At 54.9% G+C, this 12,635-nt stretch overlaps 1 protein-coding gene across 1 annotated transcript in view; it reads left to right on the top strand.

The window, feature by feature from the left end:
- Positions 1-12,635, top strand: part of TMPRSS9 (transmembrane serine protease 9) — a 117,273-nt gene that overhangs the window by 88,651 nt on the left and 15,987 nt on the right. The window contains exons 8-10 of the mRNA XM_050933698.1: positions 10,372-10,543; positions 11,250-11,524; positions 12,354-12,490. Of these exons, the coding sequence (XP_050789655.1) occupies positions 10,372-10,543; positions 11,250-11,524; positions 12,354-12,490 (584 nt within the window). The remainder of the gene's footprint in view (positions 1-10,371; positions 10,544-11,249; positions 11,525-12,353; positions 12,491-12,635) is intronic.

Here is a 12,635-nt window from a genome sequence, read left to right as displayed (position 1 = left end):
TCCTCCTGAGGTGCCTTCCAGTCCTACGATTCTATGGTTCTATGATTCTAAGAACTGTCCCACCTCTCCAAACGATCACACTTCAATGGGGCCTGAATGTAATGCTATCAGTATTAACACACACACACCCTTTGGACCACTGGCATTTTGCTCCATGTCCCTCCTCTCCATGAAAGTTGCCTTCCTTGTTGCTATCACTTTAGTGAGAAGAGTCGGTGAACTCGGAGCTATGATGGTGGATCCACAATTCACCATATTCCACAAGAATAAAGTCTCCATACATCTACATCGAAAATTTTTACCAAAGTTGGTCTCCCAGTTTCATAGTAACCAATCCATTCACTTATCCGTTTTCTTTCCAAAACCATGTGTCTGCAGAAGAACATAGACTCCATTCCCTCAACGTCCAAAGAGCTTTGGCCTTTTACTTACAAAGAACAAAAATAATCAGGAAGTCCCCTATTGTGGTGGCAGAGAGAATCAGAGGACAGACCATTTCCACCCAGAGACTCTCTGAATAGATTTCCAGTTGTATTAAACTCTGCTACCAGATGTTGAATCTGCTTCCCCCCACAGGGGTACAGGCTCACTCCACTAGAGCTCATGCAACAACCACAGCATCCCTTCAGGAAGTGCCTCTCATAGACAGATGTAGAGCAACCACATGAACTTCTGTTCACAAGTTCACAACACACTACCCCTTAGTGCCAGACTTGGCGGTGGGTGACTCCTCTGGCACAGCAGTTTGACGTTGACCCTGCCGTCCTCATCTTCCTCCAGCATAGGGCCTGCTTGTCAGTCACCCACAGGAATATGATAGGGACCACCACTCGAAGAAGACGAGGAGGTTACTTACCTGTAACTGGAGGCTTTTTGAGATGTGTGGTCCCTGTCTGTATTCCACTTCCCACCCTCTTTCCCCTCTGCTCTGGATCTGTCAGAATCACAGTGAACAAGGAATTGGAGCTGTGGTCGGACTGCCCTGCCCTTTATTGTCTTGGACAGGAGCATGAGGCAAGTCAGGGCCCATGCGCAGACCAACAGACACTACTTTCAAATTTTCCAACTATGGGCATGTGGTGTGCATCCCACAGTGGAATACAGCTAGGGAACATACATCTCAAAGAACCTCCAGTTACAGATAAGTAACTTCCTTTTCAGTACCAGGAAAACTGATTGAAACGCTAGTAAAGAACAGAATTATCATAAATACTGATGAACACAATTTATTGGGGAAGAGTCAACACAGCTTTTTGTAAAGGGAAATCATGTTTCACTAATCTATTAGAATTATTTTAGAGTGTCAAGAAACATGTGGATAAAGGTGATCCAGTCAATATAGTGTACTTGGCCTTTGCTAAGGTCCCATACCAGTGAACAGTAATGGAATGAGAGGGAACGTTCTCTCCTGGATCTGTAACTGGTTAAAAGACAGGAAACAAATGGTAGGAATAAATGGTCAGTTTTCACAATGGAGAAGGATAAACAGTGGGGTCCCTCAAAAACCTGTACTGGGAGCTTTGCTGCTCAACATATTTATATATGATCTGGAAAAGTGGGTAAATAGCGAGGTGGCAAAATTTGCAGACAGTACAAAAAAAGACGGTTACTCACCTTTGTAACTGTTGTTCTTCGAGATGTGTTGCTCATATCCATTCCAGTGAGGTGTGTGCGCCACGCGTGCACATTCGTCGGAAAACTTTTACCCTAGCAACTCAGTGGGCCGGCAGGTCGCCCCCTAGAGTGGCGCCATCATGGTGCTCGATATATACCCCTGCCGGCCCACCCGCTCCTCAGTTCCTTCTTGCCGGCTACTCCGACAGTGGGGAAGGAGGGCGGGTGTGGAATGGATATGAGCAACACATCTCGAAGAACAACAGTTACAAAGGTGAGTAACCGTCTTTTCTTCTTCGAGTGATTGCTCATATCCATTCCAGTTAGGTGAATCCCAAGCCTTACGTAGGCGGTGGGGTCGGAGTGAAATGTGGCAGAATGAAAACTGCTGAGCCAGAGGCTACAGCATCTCTTGACTGTTGAACCAGGGCATACTGCGAAGCAAAGGTATGGACCAAGGACCAATGGAGCTGCGCGACAGATCTCGTGGGTAGGAACACGAGCCAGCAAGGCGGCAGATAAAGCCTGAGCCCTGGTAGAATGCACGGTGATGTGGCTTGGGGAAATATGAGCCAAATCATAACAAGTGCGGATGTACGCCATCACCCAAGATGAGATCCTCTGAGAGGAAAACAAGCAAGCCCTCCCTTTGGTCTGCTACCGTGACAGAGCTGGGGTACCTTACGAAATGGTTCTGTCAGCGCAATATAAATACGAGCACTCCACAGATGTCCAGGGAGTGCAATGGTTGCGCCCATTGCGTTGAGCTGAGGGTAACATGAAAGGCCGAAACCAGCTTAGGGAGGAAAGCCGGGTGCGGTCATAACTGCACCTTGTCTTTGTGAAACCTAGTGTACGGCGGAACCACCGTAAGAGGTCTGAGCTCGGAGACCCGTCTGGCCGATGTAACAGCTACGAGGAAAGTTGTCGTCCAAGACAGGTATAGCAGAGGGCCGGTCGCGAACGGCTCGAATGGGGGAGACATAAGTCTAGTTAAAACTAGGTTGAGGTCCCAGGTTGGGGCTGGGCGGCGCACCCGAGGGTGCAAGCGCTCCAAGCCCTTGAGGGACCTCGAACCCATAGAGTGTGAGAACACGGAACGTCCACCTTAGCCTGGCTGGAAGGTAGAGATGGCTGCCGAGTGTACCCTCAGCGATGATACCGCCAGGTCCTGCCGCTGAAGGCCAGAGGCAGGCCAAATAGAGGGGATCGAGACCTCAGTAGGAGCAAGATCGAGCATATTGCAGCTGTAGAAGAAACGCTTCCACTCGGCCCGGTACGTTGACCAAGTGGAAGGCTTCCTGTCACCCCGGCTCAGTTACGCAGCGGCCACACCGTGAGGCGAAGAGGCTGCAGGTCCGGGTGACGAAGCTTGTCGTTGCCCTGAGTGAGGAGGTCTGGGTGGGGTGGCAGGGTAATTGGGTTGGTTATTGACAGGCCGAGCAACGTGGTACATCAGTGCTGCCTGGACCACTCTGGAGTGATCATGATGATGCGCGCTCTGCCCCTGCGGAGTTTGAGCAGGACCTAATGAACCAGTGGGAACAGTGGGAAGGCATAAAGGAGTTGGCCTTTCCACGGATTCAGGAATGCGTCCAAGACCGATCCCGAGGAGAGACCTTGGAAGGAGCAGAACATCTGGCATTTTCTGCTCTCGCGGTGAGCAAACAGGTCTATGTGAGGAAACATCTCCACTTCTGGAAAGCAGAACACCTCACATGGGGCAGAGTGATCACTCATAAGACAGGAAAGACCTGCTGAGTCAAAGCGCCAAGACGTTCCGAACGCCTGGGAGAGAGGACGTCACCAGCTCCATCGAGTGGGCCATGCAAAAGTCCCGGAAATGGATGGCCTCCTGACAAAAGGGGGGAGGACCATGTCCCTCCCTGGTTATTTATGAAGCACATGGCCGTTGTGTTGGCTGTAAACACCGAGATACCACGGCCTCGCAGCTGCCGCTGAAACCCCTGGCACGCCAGGCGGACTACTCTCATTTTTGGGGCATTGATGTGGAATGCCAGCTCCCGAGAAGACCAAAGGCCTTAAGCTCGGAGGTGACCATGAGCACTCGAGCAGAGAGATGACGCGTCCGTCGTCAGGGGCAGTGAGGGCTGGGGCGGATGGAACCGCATCCCTGCCCACACCAGGGAGGGAGTTAGCCACCACTCTAGGGAGCCTAAGGTGCTCGAGGGAACGGTGACTACCATGACCATTGGCTCCCTGTCCGGGTGGTACGCCGAGGTGAGCCGGACTTGGAGAGGACGGAGGCGGAGCTTGGCGTGTTTGGTTACAAACTTGCAGGCAGCCATGGACCCAGGAGACTGAGACAAGTATGAGCCGAGGTCGTTGGGAAAGCCTGCAGACCTCGGATGATTGTTGCCATCGCCTAAAACCGCAGTTGTGATAAGCAGGCTCCGGCTAGGTAGGAGACCAGGATAGCCCCGAGGAAGTCCAACCTCTGCGTGGGAACCAGAGTGGATTGCTCTATAGTAATCATCAGGCCTAGACCTGTGAATAAGACCGTGATGATGCCCACGTGTTGAGTGGTTTGTGTCTCGGAGTCTCCTCGGTTAAGCAAATCATCCAGATACGGAAAAACGCATATCCGACATCAGCGAAGGTAGGCGGCGACTATGGCCGTAAGCCAGAAGTACTGACGGTTGGCTAGAAAGCGGAGGTATCTCCTGTGCGGAGGGAAGATGGCGTTGCGAAAGTACGCGTCCTTCATATCAAGGGCAGCATAGTAGCCCCCAGGAGGCAAGGATGGAATAATGGTTCCCAGGGATACCATGCGGAACTTCAACCTTATCCTAAACTGATTGAGTCTGTGCAGGACTAGGAAGGTCTGAGACCTCCGTTCGAGTGGGGGACTAGGGCATAACGGGAGTAAACCCCCTTGCCCCTTTCGTCAGTTGGCGTCTGCACCTCTTGTACGAGGAATTGCTCGTGAGAGGGGTCCCTGAAGGGGGACAGGGCTGGAACAAATTAGAGGTGGTACCTATGCTCCACCGTGCGCAGGACCCAGCGATCTGAAATTAACTGGGGCCACGCCAGGAGAAAGCGGGATTGGGATCCCGGCCTGTGACTGGTACACCGCCCTCAGGCGCACCTTGGAAGGTTCGTCTTTGGTCCCAGTGGTAATTGCGAGGGACCTTGACCTTGGCTCTTTAGGGGTCCTGACGTTCGTCTGCGACCACCTTGGCCTCGCCGTTTGCCAAAGTCCTGTCTTTGGCTAGGCACAGAGTATGGCGGCTGGGGACAGAAAGGCCTGCATTTGGTCGCTGGCATATGCATGCTGAGAGAGCGCATTAGGGCCCTATTGTCCATAGGCTTCGCAGCCTGGGGCTGTCTTTGCCGCGAAGAGGCCTTTACCAACAAAGGGTAAATCCTGAATGGCATACTGCAGCTCCGGCCGGAGATTTGAAACCTGAAGCCATGAGATGCACCTCATGGCAACACCAAAGGCCAGAGTCCTGGCTGCTGAGTCTGCTGCATCCAACGAGGCCTAGAGGGACGCTCTGGGTACCTTTTTCCCCCGTCCTCCAAGACGGCAGCGAACTCTTGGCGGGAGTTTTGAGGGAGAAACTCCATAACTAAACTACCTTCACCCAGGTGCTATAATTATAGCAGCCAAGCAAGGCTTGTTGCTTTGCTACCCAGAGCTGCAGGGCCTCTGCAGAGTACACCTGGCGGCCCAGCAGGTTCATTCGCCAAGCCTCCTTCGGTTTCGGGGCTGGCGCCTGCTGGCCATGTCAATACCTCTCCTTAACAGACTGAGAGTACAAGTGAGCAGAGAGGAGAGCGGACAGACGAGTAGTCGTACCCTTAGAGGGCCCCATACCTGGTCCTCTACCTCTGGGACCTCCTCCACCTCAGGTTGACCTTGCCCAACTCAGCACCGGGGACTGGCACCGGGAGGCGTACCGGTACCTGGAACGAGATCCAGACCTGCAACCAGAATGGTGCCAGGAGGTCGACCGAGATCTCGAGGCTCGGGGAGAGGCTACAGGAGTCAAGGTACCTGTCGCGGTGCCGGGAGTCGGAACGGTGCCGATAGCGGGTCGGCGAATGGGATACCGACCGGTGCGGCGAGTGCGACCAGTACCGATGAGGAAAACGGCACCGGGATTGCAAGTGGCGTCGGGTGTGCCGACGGGACCTGGAGTGTCTGCGGGACCGTGATCATGAACGGTGCCGCTCTGCTGTGCTGACAGAGGACGGTCATATGAAAAGACTGTATTACCCGCACCGGCGGTGCCGGGGTCAGACAGCATCGACTCTGTCATGGCAATGAGATCCCTCGCCGTTGGTAATGTCTCCGGCGTGGAGGGAACAGCAGGCTCAACCACAGTGCATACGGGGGAGCTGTCAGGCACCGGATTCGACGGCCCTCGTGGGACCGGGATCGACGGTACCGAGGTCGTCAGAGCTTCAGTAGGTGTCGGTGCCGGGCAATCCGACTTAGATGAGCTCCCTGGCTGCAGTGCCATCGGTACGGAAGCAGCAGGAGCAATAAGCTCAACCACGGCGCGTGCCGGGGAGCCGACAGGCACCGGATTCGACGGCCCTTGTGGGACTGGAATCGATGGTGCCGACGTTGTCGGTGCCTCAGAGGTGTCGGTGCCGGGCGATCCGACTTAGACGAGCTCTCTGGCTGCGGTGCAGTTGGCACGGAAGCAGCAGGAGCAGTAAGCTCAACCACGGCGCGTGCCGGGGAGCCATCAGGCACCGGATTCGACGGCCCTTGTGGGACTGGAATCGACAGTGCCGATGTCGTCGGTGCCTCAGCAGGTATCGGTGCCGGGCGATCTGACTTAGACGAGCTCTCTGGCTGCGGTGCAGTTGGCACGGAAGCAGCAGGAGCAGTAAGCTCAACCATGGTGTGCGCCGGGGAGCCGTCAGGCACCGGATTCTACGGCCCTTGTGGGACCGGGATCGATGGTGCCGACGTCGTCGGTGCCTCAGCAGGTGTCGGTGCCAGGCGATCCGACTTAGACGAGCTCTCTGGCTGCGGTGCAGTTGGCACAGAAGCAGCGGGAGCAGTAAGCTCTACCACGGCGCGTGCTGGGGAGGTGTCAGGCACTGGATTCAATGGCCCTGGGGGACTGGAATCGACGGTGCCGATGTCATCGGTGCCTCTGCAGGTGTCAGTGCCGGGCAATCCGACTCAGACGAGCTCTCTGGCTGCGATGCAGGTGACACGGAAGCAGCAGGAGCAGGGGGCTCAACCACGGCACGTGCCGGGGAGCCGTCCGGCACCATCAGGAATCGTAGGCTTTCTCGACCTCGCAGGAAGGGAGTGGTGCCGAGTCGACTTCGGTGCCGGCGACGGCCGGTGCCGAAAGGCCTTGGCGGTACCGGCGGGGTCCGGTGCCGAGGAGGCGCTTCTGCCAGCCGCTTGATCATCGCTCGGCGCCAAAGGTGGAGGGGTAAGTGAAGGTCCCGCTCCTTTTTGTTCTCGGCTTAAAAGCCTTGCAAATGGGGCACTTAGCTGTCAAGTGTGATTCCCTGAGGCACTTCAAACAGGAGTCGTGTGGCTCTTCGGCATCGGCTTCTGGCAGACCGAGCCCATTTTAAAACCCAGTGAGCCGTGCATGGGCTCCGGTGCTGGGTTCATGGAAGGGGCTACTTCCTGAACCCCGCTAACTATTACTAAACTAACTATGTTAGCAAAGAAAAAACGTATAACTATACAAATATATATAAAAAAGGATTATAACTGCATAACTATATACGAGAACTACGAGTAGCTAGGGAAGTGGAGGTCAGCTAAGCCGCGCTCCACTGTTCCAACGACCGACACGGGCGGTAAGAAGGAACTGAGGAGCGGGTGGGCCGGCAGGGGTATATATCGAGCACCATGACGGCGCCACTCTAGGGGGCGACCTGCCGGCCCACTGAGTTGCTAAGGTAAAAGTTTTCCGACGAATGTGCACGCGCGGCACACACACCTAACTGGAATGGATATGAGCAATCACTCGAAGAAGAATTACTCAAGATAGTTAAGCCCAAAGCTGACTGCAAAGAGTTACGAAGGGATCTCAGTAAACCAGGTGGCTGGATGACAAAATGATAAATGAAATGCAGTGTTATAAATACAAAGTAAGGCACATTGGAAAATATAATCCCAGCTATACATACAAAATGATTGAGTCTAAATTAGCTGCTACCACTGTAATAAGAGCTCTTAGAATCACTGGGGATAGTTCTCTGAAAACATCCATTCAATGTGCTGCAGCAGGCAAAAAAGTGAACAAGGTGAGGGAACATTAGGAAAGGGATAGATGATAAAACAGAAAATATCCTATTGCCACTGTATAAATCCATGGTAAACCCACACCTTGAACACTGCGTGCATATCTGATTGCCCCATCTCAAAAAGAGTATATTAGAATTGGGAGATGTGCAACAAAAATGATCAGAGGGATGGAACAGCTTCCATGTGAGCAGAGATTAGAAAGACTGGGATTGTTCAGCTTGGAAAAGAGATGACCAGGGATGGGGGGAATATGATAGAGGTCTATAAAGTGACTAAGGCAGTGTTATATACCCCTTCACATAACACAAAAAACAGGGATCATCCAATGAAATTAATAGGCAGCAGTTTAAAACAAACAAAAGACAGCACTTTGTCCCACAATGCATGGTAAACTTGTGGAACTCATTTCCACGGGAGGTTGTGAAGGCCAAAACTATAACTGGCTTAATAGATAAATTCACAGGGATAGGTATATCAGTGGCTATTAACAAAGATGGTCAAGGACACATCCCCATGAGCTGAGTGTCCCTAAACCTCCAACTGCTAGAAGCTTGGACTGGGCAGCAGAGGATGGATCACTTGCTAATTGCCCTGTTCTGCTCATTCCCTCCCCCTGAACTATCTGGTACTGGCCACTATTGGAAGACAGGCTACTGGGCTCCATTGGTCTGACCCGGTATGACTGTTCTTGTAAACTCACAGGCAATGGAGTTGAAACTTAGTCCAGGTTTTTCCTTGCCATGGCACCTTGGGCTAGGCTCATATGCCAGCTGGTCACTGAGGGCTATTCAAGCTTTGTTGGTTGGTTTTTAGTGGATGCAGATCATGTGATATGATTCCATTCCCTAACTGGATGACCATAAGGAACACTGGTTCCTGGTGAGGAAACTGTTCACGAACCATACATCCCACTGCATGGATCCTTGCCCGTTCCTACTAGGGTTGCCAACTTTATAACGCCTGACAACCAGAATCCCCTGCCCCACTGCTTCCCTCAAGGCTCCACCCCTGCTCTGCCTCTTCGCCTGAGGCCTCGCTTCCTGTTCGCTTCGCTCCCCTCTCCGCGTCACTTGCTGCTGTCCCCACACCCAGTTCCTTGTAGCTGAATCCTCTCCACCTCCCTCTCCCACCCCCTCAGCTGGACTCCCTCTGTTCCGGAGCTGCAGCCTGATGTGGAGCCTGCCTGCCCATGAGATGCAGGTAGAAGGCGGCCCCAGCTGAGCAGGGTCTGGCTGGGGTTGATGACCTGACACCTCCCCCAGTCCATGCCTGTGGTAACCGAACTTTTGGTGTCCAGTCAGTACATCTGATTGGACACTGCCAAGTCCCCTTTTCGACTGGGCTTTTCAGTCTAAACCAGGCACCTGGCAACCCATCCCTGCTGCGTGGGTCCTCATCCATTCTCATTCTGTGGGTGTTTGTATGTCTCTACTATGTGGGTCCTCACCAGTCCCGTGGCCTCCTCGATCTACTCCAAGAGTACCATATATACTCATTCATAAACCACATTTTTTTAGTAAAAAAGGGAAGCACCAGAGAAGGAGGACGGCTTATGAATGGGTATAGAGAGGGAGAGGTGGGACCCAGCCCCTCCCCCCAACAGAGGGAGCAGGGAGAGGCAGCACAGCCAGCAGAATCAGAGGCGGGGCCAGAGTCTTTCCACTTCTGGCCATGCTGCTCTTCCCCGAGACTCCGAAGAGCTGCAGCTTCGGGGCTGGCAGGCTTGGCCCTGCCCCCAAGAGCAGGCTGAGGCCACGCAACCCGGGCACAGGAACACATGCAGCCGTGCCACATGACTCAGCCCGCTGGAACATGCTGCAGCTGTGCCATCCGGTCGGGCCCGCCGGAGCAGCTCCAGCCAGGTCAGAGACATCCTCCCCTGGCCCTCCCCAGATAAAGTGGGCAGGGATGGGATGGGTCCTGGGCTAGGGGTGGGATCATGTGCGGGGGGGTCACAGGGTTTACTGCACTGACTCCCAGCTTCTACCTCCCCCTCCAAAAAAAAAAATGTCCCACCAGTTGCTGGCTCAGCCTGTCAGGGTTAGCAGCTGGTGCCCTGGGATGCTTGGTTTACCTCCATGCCTGCGGATGCTCAAGGTAAACAAACCATCTTGGCCCACCAGCAGCTTATCCTGATGGCCAGGATCCGAAGTTTGCTGACCCCTGAATTATAGGATCGGCTTATGAACGGGTTATAAAAATTTTCCATTTTTACTTATCCATCTTGCGGGGGAGGACGAGGGGGGAAGGTGGCTTATAAATGAACCGGCTTATGATTGAGTATATACAGCAGTAATTTAAAATATGCTCCTATGGCCTCGCTCGCCAGAGGATTCAGCGGGCGGGGCCATGGTGTATGCTTTGCTGAAATGAATCCATCCCCTTCCCCAGTGAAGGCTGCTGGGGGCAGGTTTGCAGCGCCCACCTGCCTCTGTCTGCACCCATGGCTGGCGTGAGGGAGTTTGCAGAGCTCACACAAAGTCTCTTCTGCCTTTCAGACTGTGGGAGCCGCCCCACCATGCAGACAGCCCACAGAATCGTGGGCGGCACCGAGGCCTCCAGAGGGGAGTTCCCGTGGCAAGTCAGCCTGAGGGAGAACAACGAACACTTCTGTGGCGCAACTATCCTCACTGAGAAGTGGCTGGTGTCTGCAGCTCACTGCTTCAATGAGTACGACCCTGGCCATGGCACCTTCCCTGACCCCCTGCCGTCCCATGGGCAGAGCCGAGATCAGGGAAGGGAACAGATTGAGAAGCCATCTAGCCCAGTGCGTTTCAATCTGTTTACCATCGTGGGTCACATACGCGGCTCGCTATGTGTCATGGGGGCTGCATCCACACACACACACACTATATATATATACTCTACCTGTATGGCCCTGAGGATGGCTCATAGGATTAGGCCGCAAGCAGCCCGTGGGTTCAGAAGCACTGCGCTAGCCCCACATTCAGCCTCTTGCCACATCTCAGCTGGGCTTCTGCTTCCTGCTGTACTGGCTAGGCAGGGCCGGAGTGCCTATTGGCACAGTAGGCATGTGCCTGTGGGTGCCAGTGTTCTAGGGGCACCTTACCACGCTGAAACTGTGTGCAAGGTGCAGGGCAGCTGTAGTCAGGAGGGTGCTGAGATGCTGAGCCTAGGGGTCCATAAGGTGTAAATCCAGCCCTGGGCACCTCCAGTCTGAGCCCATGTAGCCTGGCACAGCAGCACCATGGAGACAGGCTGTGCCATGAGGGCAGGGCACTGGGACATGGAGGGGCATTTGGCTGTGGCTCAGGTCAAGGCCCAGCAGCCTCTGCTAGTGCCATGCCTCACTTTTGACACACACAGCAGCTGTGCAGGGGCAGCCTGGAAAGGATCACACGTCTGTGCATTTCAGGTTTCAGGACCCAGCGGTCTGGGCCGCCTACATGGGAACCATCTCCCTCAGCGGCTCAGACAGCAGCACCGTGAAAGCCGGCGTGGACCGCATCATCCAACACCCCTCCTACAACACCGACACCGCAGACTTTGATGTGGCTGTGCTGGAGCTCGACAGCCCTGTGCCCTTTAACAAGTATATCCAGCCTGCATGCTTGCCAGGCCCTGGGCACCGCTTCCCAGCCGGCAGGAAGTGCCTCATCTCTGGCTGGGGCTATCTCAAGGAAGACTTCTGTAAGCCTTGGGGTGGGGCACCCAAGAACAGCAGGGAAGAGGAGAGGGTGGGGACTCCTGAGAAGGGCCAGAGGTGGGGGGACCCAAGAAAAGCCAGGGGGCCCACCCTGAGCAGGGCCATGGGTGGGGGGGGAAGGGGGCACACCCCAAGAAGGGCTGTGGGGAAATCTTGAGGAGTGAGGAGGGAGGAGGAGGTACACCCTGTGAAGGGCCAGGGGAGAGGGTGCACATGGGGTGCCAACTTTCTAATTGCACTAAATGGAACACCCTTTCCCTGCCCCTTCTCTGAGGCCCTGCTCTTGCTCTCTCCATCCCACGTCCCTCCATCGCTCACTCTCCCCCACCCTCACTCACTTTTAGCAGACTCGGGCAGAGGGTTGGAGGGGTGGGGGTGGGCTCTAGGGGAGGCCAGGGATGAGGGGTTTGGAGTGAAGGAGGTGGCTCCGGGCTGGGACAGGGGGTTCAGATGTGGGAGGGTGAGGGCTCCGGCTGTGGGCTCTGGGGTGGGGCCAGAGATGAGGGGTTGGGGTTCCAGGAGGGGGCTCAGGCCTGGGGCAGGAAGTTGGGGTGTTGGGGAGGTGCGAGCTCTGGGAGGGAGTTTGAGTGTGGGAGGGGACTCTGGGCTGGGGTAGGGGGTTGGGGTGTGGGAGGGGATTCTTGGCAGCTGTGTGGAGCTGGGACAGGCAGCCATGGGGTTGTGGTGTTTGGCCGCTATGCTGGCAGCTCCCAATCCAGTCGCTTGGTGTGCGGCTGATTCTGCAGGGAGGAGGGGCCCGTAGGCTCAGGGATCTTGGCAGATCGAGTTTATTGCCTTGTCTCTTCCCACGAGTGGTGAAACCAGAGACCTTGCAGAAGGCGACAGTGGAGCTACTGGACCAGGCCCTGTGCACTAGCCTGTACAGCCACACCCTCACCGACAGGATGATGTGCGCTGGCTACCTGGAGGGGAAAATCGACTCCTGTCAGGTGAGGAGGGGCCTCTCTCAGCACCGGGCAGTGGTGTTGTGGGCATCCACTCCCAGGGCAGCAGCTCGTTCCCTTCCAGTCACACACTCAGCCCCTGCAAGCGGCCCATTACAGACCCCTGCCCAGCTAAAGGCACTGACACTTG

Source organism: Gopherus flavomarginatus, chromosome 24 (assembly GCF_025201925.1).
Source record: "Gopherus flavomarginatus isolate rGopFla2 chromosome 24, rGopFla2.mat.asm, whole genome shotgun sequence".
Taxonomy (NCBI): Eukaryota; Metazoa; Chordata; order Testudines; family Testudinidae; genus Gopherus; species Gopherus flavomarginatus.
This window is presented reverse-complemented; position numbering and strand designations above follow the sequence as displayed.